Below are 19,529 nucleotides of genomic sequence, written 5' to 3' on the forward strand. Positions count from 1 at the left end.
TAATGTATCCTGTGATTTAAAGACAGCAGACTTCAAGAAAGTGCACTTTGGAACTAGTGGATAGCTTTCTGCAGTAAGCAGATGTGTGGTAAAGTGACTTGAGGTAGCTGGCAGTTCTATAGAGAAACATTAATATGGAGGTTAAGCACTACCTTTTCTATTACAAAGAAGGGAAGCTAAACACAAGTCCACTTAGACTAGGTATGAGTTCTTCAGTGACCTAAAACTTGGAGAATGTTGCTAGAAGCTGAAACTGGGTCAGGTCATCATGGATGATTATAGAAGAACGGTATAGGTAAATGGAGGTAAAGTTTGAGGAAGACTTGGGCACAAGGCATGAAGTTGAAGACAGCAAAGATCATAGAATATCCCAAACTGGAAGGGACGCATACGGATCATCAAGTCCAACTCCTGGCACCGCACAGGTCTACTCAAAAGTTTAGACTGTGTGACTAAGTGCACAGTCCAATCACTTTTTAAATTCAGACAGCCTTGGTGCAGTGACTACTTCACTGGGGAGCTTGTTCCAGTGTGCAACCATCCTCTTGGTGAAAAACCTCCTCCTGATGTCCAGCCTAAACTTCCCCTGCCTCAGCTTAACACAATTCCTGTGGGTCCTATCACTGGTGTTTACAGAGAATAGGTCACCTGCCTCTCCACTCCCCCTCGCGAGGAAGTTGTAGACCACAGTGAGGTCCCCCTTCAGCCTCCTCTTCTCCAGGCTGAACAGGCCCAGTGACCTCAGCTGCTTCTCATATGTCTTGCCCTCTAGGCCCTTCACCATCTTTGTCACCCTCCTCTGGACACTCTCCAACAGTTTTACATCCTTTTTGTAATGTGGTGCCCAAAACTGCGCACAGTACTTGAGGTGAGGCTGTACCAGCACAGAGCAGGACAATCACTTCCCTTGACCAGCATCTTGTTGCCCAGTCTGTATGTAAAGCCAGGGTTGCCCCATCCCAGGTGCAGGACCCAGCACTTGGTTTTGTTAAACTTCATGCGGTTGGTGATCGCCCAGCTCTCCAATCCATCCAACATCTTTCTAGACTGTGGGGTCAAACCTACCAACTTCTGTAATAACATAAATGCCTTAAAGGTAGAAGAGAAAGCATGTGATGTGACATGATTTTAATGTATTTTAGTAAAAATCCCAGCTTTTAGTAAATAGTGACATTCTTTCATCACATGCCCAATGATGACATGATTAAGATGAAATTACCATAAAAGGGGTGGGCATGACAGAGGGCAACCATAACTAGATAGAAAGTCTAGGATCTTGAGGTAAGTACCAATCTCGTGTGCTGCAGTAAGCCATGTGAGTGCAGTTTCAGTGTAGAGGTAGCTGGTGGGATATGCCAGTGGACTGAGGATAAGTTTCCCTGAAGATAAGTTTTCACTGATGCATTGAATGAAGGAAGTAGTACACCTATTTGTTTTGCAGTTGTTACCTAGAAGTATTTGCAAAGTCAGTGTCTTGTAAGCCCTTTAGATCATAGGGCTCATAGTCAAAATAATGACAATAAATTCAGGAAATAATATAAACTGTTCACTAAAGGGAAATGCTAAACTTTGATGCGAAGACTTTTCTTGATGAAAGTATGATTTGGGAGAAAAAGCGTGGTCAAGTTTGTAGACAACATTCTTAACAAGCTGAACATGAGGCTAATGTGGCATGTTAATACAGGAACAAATACTGGACAATTTTGCTTTGAGAAGTGGCTCGGGGTCTTGATTAAGCACATGAGGTCTGGAAACCTTGGCCTAAGTTGGGGGAAAAAAAAACTTGAGATGGTTTTATTGAGGAAATATTAGTGGGAAGGTATCACTGTAAAATATGAAAGCATTCTGTGTGTTGACTGGAGCTAGGACAAGGAAATGTAAGAAGACTGCAACATGTTCTCTTTTTCAGTCACATATCTGCATGTTCTGATGTTGTGGAAGACCAAGAAAAATCATTTGTGCCCGAGCAATTGCATCAGGTTCTTGAATTCTTTTAGATGTTCATCCCAGTCCATATAATGAGTCAGTGTTAGATGATACTTATTTTATTTAGATGATACTGATAAAAAACACTCATAAAATGCATATCTGCTCTCTGTTCAACTAATATTGTTGGTATTAAATAATGTATTGACATGTAACCTACTTGTAAACACTAATGAAGTATCATAAATAGTGCTAATGGCAGTATGAAGACCATTTATTTTAATGTTACTATATTAACTGTTCTCTTTATGTATATGGTATGGCATCAGTGTAGCATCTAAGTGTTAACACATCCTTCTAGTACGTAGTCAGGTTTAGACATGAGTTTAATTGTGCATAAAGCAAAAGTCTGTAAGACTTTTCAGCAAATTATGGCATGTGAGTTTGTAGATGATGCTAGAGGACTACTATATCTGAGTTTCATAGTGGTGATAGATTATAACACCTTGTAAGACTGCCTTCGCATCTAAGCTTCTGATGTTCCTGTTTGGATACAAAATTTTTCTTATGATATGTTGTTATGCTCAGAAAACAACTTTTTTTTTTTTAAAAAAAAAAAAAAACAAGCTTTGAATATTCATTTTTTCCTAAACTACAAACATTTGCTGTTAGATACAGGTTAGTTCTCTGACTATTGTGACAGGAATTGGAAAACATTAAAGATCAGGACTACTGATCAAATATGGAAAAGACCAACTAAGTCTTGCTGCTCATATATAGTGAATCTCTACAGTTTACTTCCTAGTCTTGGCTTTTTTTTTTTTTTTTTAAAAAAAAGTCAAAGGACAATGGTCTTCTGCCATGTACTGAGTAAGATTGCTCTATGGCTTAATACACTGTGCTTTTAGGAAGATTTTTCATAATGATGTATTATCCTTTAGCCTCCTCATTCTAGAATTTCTCATCGTTCCTTTTTTTTTTTTTTTTAAATCTTTTCCTATTAAGAGCATAGCATTTCCTTTACCAAATGTTCTCTTGATTTTTTTTGGAAGATACTGTATTTCTTCTCCACAGTAGTTTTATTTGTGACTTCTATGACCATGATATCAGTTTTCCATGGGAAAGAAACTTTACCTCCAGAGGATAAGTAATAATAACTTGATCAGAAGGTAGTTTGCTAACTTATAGTTGGACACTACCTTGTTCCAATTAAGTGGATACGAGTTCTCAATCTGTAATTAAAGCATCATAAGTGACCCTTTTGCAAATATAGCATGATGTTCCAGTCCTCCAATGGAGAATCTGTTTTTATTCACCTGGACTGCTGTTATTGTTTGTTTCTGAAGCTGACCAGCATGAGAGTGAAAATCAAACTTCAGCTTTGCATCCCTGGAGAATGCCTGGAATACACTTGATAGGCGAAGAGCATGCCTCTGTCTTAAGTTGCCCATTTTAGGACATCCGGTTATGGTAATGCATAGAATACCAGAATTTTTGTGGTTAAAAATTGGATGCCTGCATATGTTGAAACTAGATGGAAGTCACAGACTGCAAATGTAGCCAGTTATAAAAATGTGGGCAGACTTCCTTGCAAGTTTAGTTTTGAACCAGAGGGTGGGCTGATCACAGCATAACTGTTGGTGTATAAAGCAAAGTCTGTTTCTTCATGTAAGAAAGGTGTGTTTTGTTAAGTGCAGTGCTCAAAAGTCAATAAGTATCTAAAAATTAAATTTTACTATTTGTCAAGGAATTACAGGTATTATAGGCAGTAAGAGATAAGATCTTGATAAAAGCTGCATAATCAGAAGAAAGCTGAGGCAGTGCTGTGTAAAAAAGATGGGTCACTTCATCCAACGTTTCAGTGCTAATGAAAATGATGCTTCTGGCAGTTACTTGAATGTGTTAAGTGCATGTGGGAACAAAAATCTTTTTTTTTTTTTTTATCAGAATCAGTAACATAAGAACAGGAAATGCAAGGCATGTTGATTCCTGGGATTGCATGGTGTATGGGGGGAAACAAGTGCTAGATTAATATTCAATGGAAAAGCACTGACTGGGTGGATGTGACCAAAAGGTTAAAAAGCTGTTAAAAATGGTAAGAAGGTTGCAAAAGATAATAAAACAAAGGGAAGAATTAAAGATTGATAATGTGAAACTAGTAAAAAGTGTCAGGTGGGTTGTGAACCTATAGTACTCAGTCAAGGAGGAATGAGAGGAAAGAGGAGGCATTGAGGAACAGGGCATAAAAGATGTGTAAATTGCATCTGCAAGAGCTCTCCTGTTTGCAAGACACATGCCATTGTAATGGTGAATAAGATGTTACTTCACTGAAATCCTTGCCTGAGCCTGTGTTATTGGCTAATGAGTGTTTCTCATAGTTGAAGGGTTACAAGAATTTGAGACATAAGCTTACTGCAGGTTTATAGAACAAAATCATGTTTTGTAGTTTTGTTGAATGCTGATCCCAGAATGGCTGAGGTTGGAAGGGACTTCTGAAGACCATCTGGTCCAGAACCCCTGCTGAGCAGGATTACCTAGAGCATATTGCACAGGATGGCATCCAGGCAGGCTTTGAATCTCTCCAGAGAAGGAGACTCCACAACCTCTCTGGGCTACCTGTTCCAGTGTTCTGTCACCCTCACAGTAAAGAAGTGCCCCCTTATATTCGGTGGGCACTTCCGGTGCTGATGAAATGTTTTTTTCTTAAAACGAAACAAACAAAAAACCAACAACTTGACCTGTGACTCTAGATTCTAGTCCTGCAATCAGACATACCCACAACCATCTCTACTTCTGCAAAGCCTGAAAAATACAGGCAGGGATTCAGAGAATGACATATGTCTTCATGAAAGATTAAGCCTGAGCTGTTTTATCCATCATTCTGAAGAACTTCTGCAAATATCTATTATCAGAGTTTGTCTTACTTTTCAAAATTATCATCATTCCTTTTCTTCAGTGGGGTGCTTTGTGCATATCTTAGTGATTTGGTCACCAGACAGCTTTACAACATTCTGGAAACAAAACTGTATTTGAACTTTTGGTAGAACTGATGGTATTTTGATTTGCACTAGAGTTGACTTTGACACTGTCCTCGTGTCTTTTTAATAGCATGGACTTCTCACTAGGGCAGAGCATTAGGTCAGGTGTTCACTTGGGAGACTCATGGATTTTACACACTTGGGGCTGTCAGAGCAGTTGCAGCTTGCTAACACTGTTCTCACAATACAGAGGTATAACAGGAGATGGGTAGTTTAATTTCTTTGGCAAGAATGAGCTGAAGCATAGTGCCACTTGTAATAGCTGCAATTGGTGGTCGTGGTCATATGGCATGGGAAATAGGCCAGTGAACTTGATACAACTGTATGTCAGACTGTGTGCATCACTAATAGGAAAGAGTTCCCTGTGCCTCTTACATGAGACTCCACAATTTGAGCAGAACAAAGACTTCTGGTTCTTCTTTTTGTGAGAGGGGCTATTATATAAATAGCAGCTGCACATAAACAAAACAGTTGCTTTAGTTTCAATTGTAGTCAAGCAAAAGGAGGTGGGAAATCACTTTTCCACAGTGGAAGCAAACATAAAGGAATTATTTGCAGTTTTATCTAAGGACAAAGTGTAGAAAAACAATGCAAGTGATAAAACGGTGAGGTGTTGCCACTTGAAGAAAAAGACTAGTACAGGAGTGAAATTCATGTTCTTACATGAGGTGGAGAAGTGAGGCAGTATGTGAAGAGTCCTTTCATGGAGATGTCAAGGTGTTTGTTCAGATACTGAAATCAACTCCCCTGCAAGAATTAGAATGAATTTGTGATTATTTTTTTTAACATTTGCAGCAGTAGACTAAAAAGCATTTTTATGCTTTTCTGGGGCATTGTGAACATGTAGAAGTCACTTAACAAAACATTAATTTGAATTTTCTAATTGTAACTACAAGTTATGAATAACAGGAGGGTACACATTACTATGACAGGCTGAGTTAATTTCTTGTACTGTTGGTTTAAATGCAACAGAAACAAAACCACACACAAGTAATTATTTGTAGTGATTAAGTTTAGTGTATTATACAGCACACTACTGTGTTCTGTTTAGAGTACAAACCTGTCAAACTGGAAGAAAGCAAATTTGTTCTTACTTATGTGATGGAGCTGTCTTAAAGTAGAATCCAATGAAGACTCAACCTTTAAAAGGAATGAACTTGCTGCTGAAAAATGACGTGTTTCCTTCATGCCATGTTAACTTTACAGTTTAAATTGATTTCTTAGAATATCAGCAAGCCATGATTAAACGAAACAGCTGTTGTGGTGTCCTTGTCTCTCCCCCTCCCCTGCCCCACAAATTTAGGAAAATGCAAGGTGCTGCAGTGCTACCTGAGGATCTAGAGTGAAGGCTTGTTTAACTCAAATCAAAATAATCAATTGTTAGATTATTTTGGTTTTATTTAGAATTTAATTTTACTCCTGGGGAAAACAAGTTTGTTCTTAGCTATGCCCTAGGCTTTAATGCTGCACTTGCAAAGCACTGTCCAATACAAACAGTGGTGTTCTGCAGATTGCTTCAATATCAGTTTAGGCGATTATACAGAATTGTAGACAAATAGGTCTTATTTTACTTTAATTTATTTTTCAACAAATGAATGATGCAAGAAAAATGTTTGGGGGTTATCCTGACTATGTCTGTGAAACCCCACTGATGGCACTGGGTTGCTATCAGTAGGATTGCAGAGGTGTAATTTGAGTATACTTAAGAAGTCGAATAGATGAAGCCAATAATGTCCCAGTGGTCCTTTGAATTTGGCCCCATGAAATTAATTTCCACCTCAGCTTGTACACAGAATAAATTAATTCATACAGACCCAGTACTGCACTTCTATAATCTGTGTAATTGCTTGTTTATTCCAGCACCTGGTAGGTCTCTTTATCTCTGAACTTTTGTGCTCTGCAATATTAGCTTGTCTAAGGCTGTAAAATTAAAAGTTACTTAAGGATTTTATTGAGCTGAAGCGATTGTGTTTTCCAGCTGTAGAGGGTTTGTTTACTTAGCAGTGATTCCACCCCACCCAGTTGTAAGGCCAGCCCAAGCTGTTATCACACAATAGGACTTGGTGTTTGACCATAACTGCATGTCTCACTCAACAGGCAATCAGCATTTTAATTAGTGATTAAAGGAAAGTCATTGTACTCTAGCTGCTTTATCACAATAGCCTAATAATTTTGTGTTGAATAAATAGATAATGCAAAAGAGAAACCTCCCCTCATAATGTTGTTGTCATTAAGGGCTCTTTTACTCATTTGTGTATGTATTAAAACACACATGACATGAATAGAGGTAATTATAATTACTACAGGTTTTTTTAGCAGATTAGCTGACATTTTTTTCATTGTAAACCTTTTCCTTTATAATGCCACTCCAAAATGAATGCAGTATTTAAAAGTTCAGATAAAGGTAAGTAGTGGTGGCTCTGTCTTACCAGGGTCTATGGATGTGAATGATTGATTTGCTGTGTGCATCACTGGAATTAGGTAACTCGCATCATGACTGTGATGTACTGTGTAATTGATGCAAGCCCTTTCATAGCATTCTGAGATTGAAATCAATATTTATTTGGAGTGCAACAAATGTAATAAGCTGCATTTCTTAAGTGTTGCTCCAACTCCATTTTTAGTGCAGTTTTGTAGAAGATCATTCAGAAGCGATAGATACATGTTTTGGTGCGGTTGAAGAATTAGTTAAGAGGATATGAACAAGATATGGAAAACAGTGCCATCAAGCTGAGTGAATGAAGTTAACACGTTGCTTTTATAATGGTACGATCAACATTTCATTCATAATTTCACTTATTCACTACTACAATACTGTTCATCTGCATACAAAAGATCAGAATTATATGCAACTAAGCTTCACTATACTTTCATCTGCACTAATGATGAATATCAGTTACTAAGACATGTAATAGTTTTCAGGCAATTAAGAAAACCTCATGTCCTGTACCCAAAAGATAGCTGTTTATCGAACTGAACAGGCTAGCACTACAGTGCTCTTAACTTTTTTCAACAAGGATACACCTTTGCCTGGGATATGATGGTATATTTTTTTGTTGTTTTTCTTTTTGAATAAAACTACTCTAACCTCTAATAAAGTTGCACATTTCTAATCCTAAAATTACAGGGCATAGTAGTTAAAGGAGCACTGTCAAAATTATTATTTTGGGCACTTTGCAAAGGACTTACACATCCAATTTTGATTACCTAGAACAGGGACTTCCAAACACAATGCATGCTTTCACCTATGCTTGCTTTGCTAAACTGTTACATCTTGCTATTAAGGATCAGAGAGCTGTGAGGGCAGGGACTTTTCTCAGCCCATTGCTTTACAACGTGCTTTTGAAGAACTCCTGTTCCTCTTTTTAAGAGTCAACACCCACTCCATGCTCTCCTGATACACTCTTAGTAATCCTCTCTTCTGTCATCTCTGGCATGTTGAAAAAATGTCACCCACACCTAACTTGATAAAAGGTTCTCTGAAGTGCATGAAGTGGTAATTTGTCACAAGAATCTAGAAGTGATGTTAAACCAGTTTACATGTTACATGCTTGGTGTCAGAAGCATTAAGCAAACCCTGTGAAGACAGGTTTCATGCATGGAGCCTTCTTGTATGTTTTTTGTCTGTTGCCAACAGCACCCCTAGCCCTTCTCCCATGAACAGGTGAAGTCTATAGAGACTTAAATCTTTGATGCTGAAATAGCAGTTAACTGCTGTTGAATTTCTGCACCTAAATGATCATTAGTGGGGTTGCAAGACCCGAATTACCAACAGTTACATTACTTGATAAGCTTTTTAAAGTACCCATACAGAAACCTTAAACGTTTAGGAGAGAGGGGCAGTTAAATATTTGATGTAAAACATCGATGGCCAGCATAGAGGATGCAAACAACAGTGGAGAAAGACCAGGCATACCAGTTAGATTGGAGGAAGAGAGAGGCTGATAACTCTGCCTGTACAGATTTAGAAAAGTTGGCTTTCATCTGCAGACTTCTGGAAGACTTCTTGTTACTATGAGAAAGAAAAGCACTTTTCTGCAGTATGGAGAGAGCCTAGAGTGCCTGCGTATTTTGTTTCATGGTAGCATGCAACTTTAATTCACGTGTAAATAAATAATGTTATGAGTTATACTTTATTCTGTACAGCAGAATTTGTTAGGAACACTTACAGTTTAATCAGTCTGAGATTTTTATAACCTGCTTGTGTTTGGAACTTAAATGATCTATATATTACAAGTCTGTTTAAAAGGTTAATGTATGGAACACACGAGGCACTCTTGCTATCGCTTGGTCTGAAAGTTTAACTGAGTTGTAATTCTTTCTCACGTGTTGGTACCCCCCATGATTGAATTACCTTGAAAAATGTCAAGTCCATGTGTAGGATGTTCCTGTAATTAAACTACTGTTAAAATATTGCATCCATACAACCATATCTTACAATATTCATGAGGTATGTAACATAAAAGCTTGTTTAGTGATTGGTAGTTTACGCAGCAGTGCCTCACAACTGTCCAGCATAAAAAAGCAGCACAGTACAAAAAAAAGTACAAATCTAAGCCTTAGTCTTCAGGCCTAACAAAATAGGATAATTCAAAGGACATCTTTACAGCTATGTACATCAGCTCATGTATGGAAAGATGCACTTTCTAACCCAAACTTTTATTTTAATCTTGCCTATGTTTTTCCTGCCTGTCCTGTGTCATATTTCTCCAGAGGTCCACAAGAGTGCTTGGGAACTCTCTCACCTTCTGGGCTGTCAGTCCCCTATGTGGCCAACAGCACATAGCAGGTCTTGCCCCTACGAAAGACTGTCCTTGATGTGAAGCAATCTGGAGGTTTCAGAAGATATGTCTGTCTGTGGTAGTTGTTTCAGACCTTGAAACACTTGCACTTGGGGTGTTAGTGTTGCCAGCTATTTCTAATCATATTAGGTATTAGAACAGTGCTCTGGGAGACCTGATCAATGTGTATGAATTCAGAGTGACAGGTGAGCTGTTTAAAGTTTTTTTTAATGAGAGGATTCATATGGAGAATGATGTTGGTCTGTTTTGGCACAGTGGCAAGACTCCACTTCTTTCTGTGAAAGGAACTTGTTTATATTTATTTTTCTTGCACTCTTGAAGTTGAGTGCTCTGCTGTGCCTGGCTCTGGTTTGTGCTCCTCAGCTCTCCTGTCTGTATTTCCATTCTCTGCATCTTGCTGTATCTGAAGCAGTGCACTTCTGGTGGAGTTGGTCAGGAGGGAAATGAGGAAGGGGAGAAGGAAGGGGAGAGAGGTGGGCTACTGTTTCGAACTGGGAGGGTGGAAGAGGCTTGAGAGTGTTTAACACTGAGTACGAAGATTCTATATGCTTATTGGAGAGAGGAAGTGGAAGCCACGTTGTTCTATTATGCTCCTCTGTAGTGAAGTCCTGTAGGCAAGGATCTTGCATAGGTTGCATCTGGGTCATTCCAGAATGATTAGGTTGTGGCTGGTAGGCGATAAGTTAGATGAAAGGGAAAAAGGTACTTGCTAGGATGTGCAGTTCCCTGAATCTCCACTGACTTTTTTCCCTAGCTCAGTAAATTAACACGTGACATCTATTCTTTCCATTCAGCTGTTGATTTTAATATTTCTTAAAGGCTAGGGGATATCTGTTACAGAAAGTTTTTTGACATAAAAAGCAACCTTTACTGTAACATTGTGCAACTAAAGCAAAGTAAGCCTTTTTTTTGTTATCCTGACAGTATATTAGCTGTATTATATATGTGCATGATCAATACCTGTGAGAGCAGTATGAACATCGCATCACAAAGCTTTCCTAACAATGGAACTGTTAAAGCAGTCATTCAGATGCGTTTTCCAATAATTGTTTTGTACATTTAATACTGTAATTACTTGTGGCAGTTTGTAGTAAATATACCACTCTTATAGTGTCATACAAGATATATTAAACTCATTTTTAGAGTATTGAGTAGTATCATGTTAGGTTTTAGCATCATGACTCAAATGTCATCATCAATCGCTATCTGTTGGATGACACTTCATGTTTGTTTTTTTTTGGGGGGGGCTGTTTAGTTATTCACATGTGCATCAGGTGTCTCTTAATCGGTGACCTATTTCTTCTGTTAGTATCATAGAAGAGTGGACTTGTAGACTCCTTTCGTCCCTCCTTCCTGTTCTGGTCTTTAATAATGTTCCTCTTGTTGTGCATTCCTGTGGAGATTAGACATAGTGGCAACATGCCAATCCATTTAGGAGAACATTCCAATTTGGTAGGGGGATGTTGGTTGTGATGTGGTCCTTGCCCTTCCTTCCTGAACATTAAATAGGTAACTCCTAACCAGCTGATTTAGCTAGTTCATGCTGAGTTCCAGGTTGTATTTCTCTTATATAGTTGGACCATTCTCATTGGTAGTGGCTTGGCTTGCTGTGAGGCAGATAGGTTAATTTTCTTTAGCCTCTTAGTCAAGTTTTGATTTCTTTTTAGTGTAAGGTCCCATTGACAGAAAATAGTGATATTTTTGGCACTACAAAATGATAACTGCAGAAATTCTTGCAGTTAAGAGAAAGATCTTGGGAACCCTTGACTTCTGGAAGTGTTATGTTTTTTAAATAGGCAGCATTACAGATGTCAAGTTACAAGGCAATGTATATTTCCATGCATGGTATTTTTAGCAATCTGTACATATCAGCTCTTCAGAATCCTTTTGCAAACATACAGATTCCCAGTAGCCTTCTCTGATTCTAGTAGTTATTAAAATACCATTATCCAGAATTACCAACTGTTAATAAACATGTTAATCTGCTAATCTAACCTAGATGTTAGCATTGTGCATTTTATTAATATAGTATATTATAAGCTAGTTACAGTTTTATTAATATACTAATGTGATACTGATATGTAAGTTTTATCATGAACACAAATGGCTTTCTAGTCACTTAGCACAGAAGAATCTTATTCTACGGCTCTAGTTTGTTACTATTCTTGTAGGTATCAGAGGACCTTGGAAATGAGGTTCCTCTACAAAATATATAAACGGTTGCAGGAAAATATAGTTATGTTCTACATAGCTGTCATGATACTTGTCAGGTCTTGCAGGATGCATTCTGATATGATGAATCTACACAAACTATTTTTACCGCAAAATATTTATTCAAAACTAAGTTGTTTCTTAAAGGTGTACGTATCATCAGTTTACTAGTTTCCATAATGACCTGTTAATTTTTCTATTTGGGGATCAAGTCAGCTGCCATGTGACTGGCTTTATTTTGTCTTTAAACTTCTATCTTGCATCCCAGTGAAGTGTTATGTCTATAGGTAACTCTCAATTTTGTGAAGAAACCCTTTTCATATATGCATTTGAAAATCTTTACTTTCTGCCTGCTTGGCTTAAGCCAATGTCTGAGGTGGAGTGAGGGATTCCTTTAATTGAACTGTAAATCTGTCATCACTTTGGCTTCTCTGAAAATGCATTTGTTGTCTCCTAAATCCAGCAGTGTCACTACTGAAGTGCCTTTGTTTTCTTGACTTCCTGTGAACCCAGTAATATCTTAAGACATGCATTCTACACAAATGTCTTCAACATAGATTTTCAGATCTGAATTATCTTTCCTCAATAAAATATATTATACTCTCATGTTTGCAGAACTTTCTCTAATCCTTTTGTTTCTCATTTCACATAAAGGTTACATGTAATGAACACTCTAAGGTAACTCTTCCAAGATTTCTTAATGATTATCATGTTGTAAACTGTCAGACAGCATTATTTTTGGCAGGCAGTAATAAAGCCTCTTTTCTAATTAAGGTTTTATACCTTCATAAGCATAGGGTTTGTTTCTAAAACCACAACTGCGATAGCTGACTAGGTTGTTAATCAGTTATTTTGATGCATACCTGCATGTTGAGGTTTACCTGTTTTAAGAATATGTTATGTTAGTTGTTGGGGCGTGAGAGACTGGGTGTGGGTCTATTTGTTATTTTTGCTTAATATTGTTTCAGCTCCAGGTTAGATGCAGATAAGCCCTTCATTCATTCTATACTTGCACAGTATCACTTTTAGAGCGAAATTCTGTGCTTATGGAGTAAGTGTTGGATCTGGTTCTTTGAGCTGGTTTCATGAATATATTTTGATGTAGCAATAGTTGGTACAGTGTTTTCTTGATTGACTGATCAAGACAGTCTGACCATGCAGCAAATCTGACCAGAGCAGTCTTGGTCAGAAAACAGTGGAATGGTGAGATATTAAAGTCATTGTGTGTATGTGGGCATTGTGTGGTTGATTTGTTAGACATCGTCTGTGTAGAATGTGTCACTTCTTGCAGCCCATTTTTTTAATGTGCTATATTACACTTATTACACTTGCACTGTCTTAAAGCTGTGCCAACCTTGTGCAAGTTGTGCCGCCTTTTCAAGTGGTCTTAACTATCTTTGTGGGTTATATAGCCTTTCAAGTATCCTTGATAAATGGAAGTCTGAAATAGTGTTTGTACTGCAGCTTAAAAATATGCATATTCTAAAGCTGCTCAGAAGTAAGGAGTTGAACCTGCATGGTTTCAAGCATTCAACCAAAGACAAAGATGATTGAATTCAGTCTTAAATTTTATAGAACTAAATTTAATGGTGAGCACAATCACACTCTGTGGTGATTGTTTTCAGTGCTGCTTTATTAAGTTATGTAATGGCAAGAGTTCAAACTCCAGAGACTGTTGAAATGGTAGATTTAAAGACTACGTTAGAATGCTCATCAGTAACAAGTATATGGGCTTTCAATACGAAGAGATTTTTACCTAGATATTGCTGCAGCTTGTGACTGTTATTTAAATAGTTTGGAGGTTTTAGACTTAATACCATGCTTTTTAAAAAATGTTTTAAAATCTTGTTTTATTCCCCAAAGATTTGTTTTCCGCTGTTGCGATTAGATGATGACAGCTAGCTGGCTTTTAAAATTGATCAGGAAGTATTCTGGCAGTCATTCAGTGTTGTAATAGCACTTTAATGGATATGAGCTATTCACCCAGATCAGACTCAATGTCAAAACAGGCGAAAATACAGCTGTCACTCTGGACAAGAAGTTACACATATGCAAGCAGCTGCTAATAATACTGGAAGGGGAGCCTTATAATAATGCTTTAAAGGTGCATGCATATATATGCATACATACTGATTCTACATGTGTAGACACCCCATAACAAATAAGCTAGAGAGAAACACATTTGTCTCATTCTGTTTGTGGCTGTGTTTAGGAGAAGAGCAGCAAAATGTGTATGTTGCTCTGACCTGTGAGGAGGTAGCAACAAGTTCATTAGTGCTGGTGGACTTGCAGGTGTGTGCTTTTGTAATAATTTGTGTGATGTGTTGCTGGGACTGTGGTGCAAATCTTATCTTGCAAAACGATTGCATTTTTGTAGGCCCTTGTTTAATGCAGTGGGCTGTCAGTTTCAGTGGAACTCTGACCATACATATAGATTAAGCCTGTGGCTATAGAAATGCAGTGGCTTTTTTAAATACACTTTTCTGTCTGAAAATTTAATAACTAATCGTAATGCTTCTATATGCTTGATTCTTGTGGTGTCTTTGGTTAGGATACTTTGCTCTCCATTGTGTTCTAGTGTTTAAGCTGGTCACATGGTTTGCTTTGATTCAAGACCCTGCAGTATTGTAAAGATAACTATTATCCAGAGGTGGCCTTGCACTGTTGGAAAGCATATGTATCTAACAGAGATGATGTTTGATATAAATGAAAATTATGATTTCTAGGGATATTATGTTTTCTTTCCTGTTTACATTTACTTATTTCTACCCTCTAAATCTAGATTGTCAACACTTTTGGCTCAATAGTACCCAAAGTTGAGAAGCAGTGAGACTGGGGAATGCCTTGTACCCCCTTTTAGGCAACAGATGTGCTACTGTATTTTAACATATCTTGTCAAAGCAATAGGGCAGTGGTCATTTTTCTTGCTTCTGTTAGTGAAGACTGGTAAACTTTATCATTTTAAGGGATTTTTTTTTTTTTTTGCTATAGGGTTTTATCTTGCTGTATTTCCCTACACTGAAGCATATAAAAATATACGAGGATGTCCTCTGAGCATATTACATATGTTCATATACAAAGCTAAAGTGGCAACTTTAGATGTTACAGGACTATTTTGAAGGCTATAAAATAATAGGTCATTTATTATGATTTTAATTAAATGTAAAGACTCTGTAATGGTTTAGTCATACGTTAAACCACATGCACCAATTGCGTTCAGAAAGTATGGGAAGAATAAAATTGACCACAAGCTTGAGGATTTTCTCCCCTTTGTGTGGCTTCTCAGACTAAGAGGGACTCTGAACAGGCCAGTGAAGCAATCCATGTTAAAATAAGTAGTAGTCTGCCTGTGCTGAGATGTGAGACAGGGCTGTCCTTGGGGACAGCAAGTAGAGGAGTGCTTGTCACCTTAGATCATCGAACCACTGAGAGGAGTAGAAGTGGGACTAGCCCATATGCAGTTCTTGTTGTCTAAAGTACTCTTTTCCTGGCATTTCCAATCAACAGTGAACATAAAAGCAAGCATTATCTAATGTTACATGTGACGTGCATGCCAACACTGCACTTGATGAGCTTGTTACTGTACCTCTTTAGTCATGCTGGATGGTATTGAAGTTGTACATGTTTAAGTGGAGTAAGATGATATTCTGTATAAGCAAATCTGCATCATGTATTGCTTGCTATATGCCTGAAAGTTAGACATCTGTTGCATCCTTTTGTTACCTTTTCCTGATAAGGTATTTTCAAGCTCATGCATTCTTCCTGGATGTCTGTTTTTTCAGCAAGTGATGACATTATAGCATTTTTAAAGTACAGTTCAGGAATTATATTGAGTACAGGAGTTATATTGTTTTGGCTATTTAAAACAAGAATCTCTTTGCTCTAGTGAAATTTTTAGAGAATGAGCAGTATAGTATTTACTCGCATATACTGTGGGATTATTTCTTGTTTGGTTTTCTTTTGAAATCAGGCTGAATCAGGAGGAAAAACTCTTTAGAACAGTTACCAGAAAGAATATTTGCCTACCTGCAAATTGATTTATTTCTTTCCTCTATAATCTTGTCTCCCCATGAAAACTTCATTCTCTGAACAATAATGCATGATGTTCTTTTGACTAATGCTCCTTTTCTTTTCTGCTCTCTTGCTATTCCATGGAAGATTTACAGTGCCTATAACCCCTCAGCACACTGCGAAGAAAATACACACCTCTGTGCCTCCCCCCTGCCCCCATTTAGTCTCTTAGATCCGGTTCCCACCATGGTAACCACATATGGCTGTAGAAACATGGCAGACTTGCAGCAGAGGCATCTAATGACTTGCTGCGCCTGGTATAAATTGCTCAAAGAGCATCCTTCCAGGTTTTCCTCTCAAGGGAGCAAATGCTTTAAAGAATGACCTTCCTCTGCCCCAGCACGTCAACCTGGAAAGTTTCTATTTGCTATTGAATTCCTGACAAGTAATAGGCAGTACTTAAACCTACTTAGGACATAAAATGTGAAAGATATGCTGTTGTTTTTCCTTTTAAACCATCATTGTTTTTTTTAATATCACATATAAAGGATGTTGTTTGCATTTCAGATTTTTCTTTACTTCTTTATTTCATGTCAAGACATCCAAAAATATTTTGTATTTAAATGCCTCTTCTAAAACTAGACAAAATCTTTTCTAAAACATTGTTGTCAACCTTCTCATCCTTGAATACACAATACTAAAGAATTCAGTCCTTCCAGTTTTGGAGAGACTGATAGGGCACTCTGATATCAATAAATGGCAATACAAAAAAATATTTATTGTCTTGCAGTCTTTCTGAAACATCAAATTCACGATTTTTTTGCTGACGGGAAAAACAGTTCATTTTATGTCATCTTTAAGAACGCAGACAGGCTTTTACAGCATTGTCTGTAAGATCAGCTCTGATAATTGTTCTCAGTCTTGCTACTTGCACTCCAGAAATCCCAAAAGTTTTTTCATTATCACTTTTCTTACCGTAAAAGCAGAAGTTTTGAAGATACAGGGTACAAAATGTCATTAGAAACCAGACAATCCATATCAGTTGTCTTTCTTTTTACTTAAACTTAGGAAAAACAATGTGCAATTATAGCTAATTACATATAATCCTTAGTAATCTCCCACAGAAAGTAGAAATTTTCAGGCCACGCAGTTCTTTTCAGGACTTGAGTTGCTTACAGATCGATATGTTCTTACAACTTTTAAATGCTCAGTTCATTACTATATTTTTTCCTACTGTCTTGTTATAATTTAAAATACAACCTTGGCTAGGGAGGGAGGGTGGGACTGAAACAGATTAAGATGGAAAAGGTAATTAAATTATCCAAAGCTGTTTTTGTGCCATTATCTAGGGGAAAAAAAAGACACTTGAGACTTATGAGACTCTTATCTGTTATCTTTGGAAACATTTTTTCTCACATGGGCAAATGGTTAATATGAAAGAAATACTTGGGAAATGTTCATATATTTCCTTATGCTTTTGGGGGGTTTATTTGCTCCTTGTATATTAGTTGTCTGGGGGGAGGGCGACAAAGGGAGAATATTTTCACTGTCGAAAGAACTACAACTTATACAAAAACATCACTGAAATTGTTAATTGTTGGATTTGTTTTTTATCATGTGGTTTACAAGACAGTGTTTCTTAACCTGTCTCTGTACCTACAAGCAGGTATGCTTCCAATGAATTTACTTCTCTAGGGATTAAGTCAACTGTGCAGAAGCGCAGTGTTTTTGGCCAATCTGTGAAAATGCCTAGTGTAGTACTGAAAGTTTCTATTCACACCATTTACTTCAAATATTGTAGTTTGGATGAGATTGTTGCTGAAGTGGCTGAATGTTTTGGTAAAAGCATCTTACAAGTAGAAGATGCAATTTAATGCTTTGCACTTCATTGAGTTTCATTTTTTTAGTTGTTGCTTCCATATAGAAAGTAAAAGGCAGTGCAGCTTGCTTGGAACACACCCACCTGCCAGGATGATGTTGCTTAAAAGCTTGTACATTGTTTCTGTAAAGGCTTGAGGTTTTGTTTATCCTGTGTTATTTTTATTTTACCTAGAGAGGGGTTGGTATTAATTAACTCACAAGCAGTATAATCATTTATTATTTCTGTTGTAAGGGTCTAAGGCTGATACTTTTACACTCAGTAAATATTCAGAAATTATATGTATGAGAGGTTAGAAAGACTCTTGAATTTTAATTTGTCTATTTACCGCCATTATTCCCTGAGGCCTGTATCTTATGCACATACCTTTCCAGAGGATACTTTATTGCTAATTGAATTTAACCTGAGCCTGTCTGTCTGTCTTTTCTCTTCAAAAGTGAGGGATGGAAATGAGAGATATATAGTCAGATTTCAGAGTTCTTTAAATCTTTAATCAACTTTTTTATAGCATAAGTCACTTCTGTTAAGAAGGGTGATAGAGGACTTTGAGGGAATAGTACAACTTGAATATGAGCCGGCAGTGTGCCCTGGCAGCCAGGAGGGCCAACCGTGTCCTGGGGTGCATCAAGCACGGCATCGCTAGTAGGTCGAGGGAGGTGATTGTCCCGCTCTACTCTGCGCTGGTGCGGCCTCACCTTGAGTACTGTGTGCAGTTCTGGGCACCACAGTATAAAAAGGACATGAAACTGTTGGAGAGTGTCCAGAGGAGGGCTACGAAGATGGTGAAAGGCCTGGAGGGGAAGACGTACGAGGAACGGCTGAGGGCACTGGGCCTGTTCAGCCTGGAGAAGAGGAGGCTGAGGGGAGACCTCATCGCAGTCTACAACTTCCTCGTAAGGGGGTGTCGAGAGGCAGGAGACCTTTTCTCCATTAACACCAGCGACAGGACCCGCGGGAACGGGGTTAAGCTGAGGCAGGGGAAGTTTAGGCTTGACATCAGGAGGGGGTTCTTCACAGAGAGAGTGGTTGCACACTGGAACAGGCTCCCCAGGGAAGTGGTCACTGCACCGAGCCTGACTGAATTTAAGAAGAGATTGGACTGTGCGCTTAGTCGCATGGTCTGAACTTTTGGGTAGACCTGTGCGGTGTCAAGAGTTGGACTTGATGATCCTTAAGGGTCCCTTTCAACTCAGGATATTCTATGATTCTATGAACTTTGTCCCAGTACCAAGAAATGCAGAGCCTAGAAGTCTGAGGAATGCAAAAGCTCTCTGCATGTCTAGCTCCTGCCCACAGTAACCGTGCCAGCTTATGGTGCATTTGATGCTTCTGCCACATAGTGTGATAGCTGCTAGTACAGATGCTGTTATTGTGTGGGCTTCTAAAGAACCCCACTGTGGTGGCGAGTGACCTGAGGTATTTGTTCGTGCCCAAGGAATATCTGCAGCAATGGGTGCCATGGACCTTTCTGTGGTATGTGCAAGCCTTGGGTTCCACTTAACTCTAATGAAAACAAGTCCTATAGCTATGGATTTTTCCCTTTATGTCCCAGGTATGTCCCATAGCTGCCATGCTGGTATTTAGTGGGGAGGAAGGGGAGTATGTGAAACAGCTGGAACTCATGAGGTGAGTTCTGAGAAGGTGAGCAGGAAAACTTCTGAG

General features: G+C 38.2%; 1 protein-coding gene across 11 annotated transcripts in view; it reads left to right on the forward strand.

Annotated features, from left to right (window-relative positions):
• NPAS3 (neuronal PAS domain protein 3) overlaps positions 1 to 19,529 on the forward strand; it is a 613,181-nt gene that overhangs the window by 50,260 nt on the left and 543,392 nt on the right. Inside the window, exon 2 of one of the 11 annotated variants that reach the window (XM_038179122.2) lies at positions 19,420 to 19,493. The exons of the other annotated variants lie outside the window; for them this stretch is intronic. Within the exon in view, the coding sequence (XP_038035050.2) occupies positions 19,438 to 19,493 (56 nt within the window). The 5' untranslated portion in view covers positions 19,420 to 19,437. The remainder of the gene's footprint in view (positions 1 to 19,419; positions 19,494 to 19,529) is intronic. 11 annotated transcript variants of the gene reach the window in all.

Source organism: Anas platyrhynchos, chromosome 5 (genome assembly GCF_047663525.1).
Source record: "Anas platyrhynchos isolate ZD024472 breed Pekin duck chromosome 5, IASCAAS_PekinDuck_T2T, whole genome shotgun sequence".
Taxonomy (NCBI): Eukaryota; Metazoa; Chordata; class Aves; order Anseriformes; family Anatidae; genus Anas; species Anas platyrhynchos.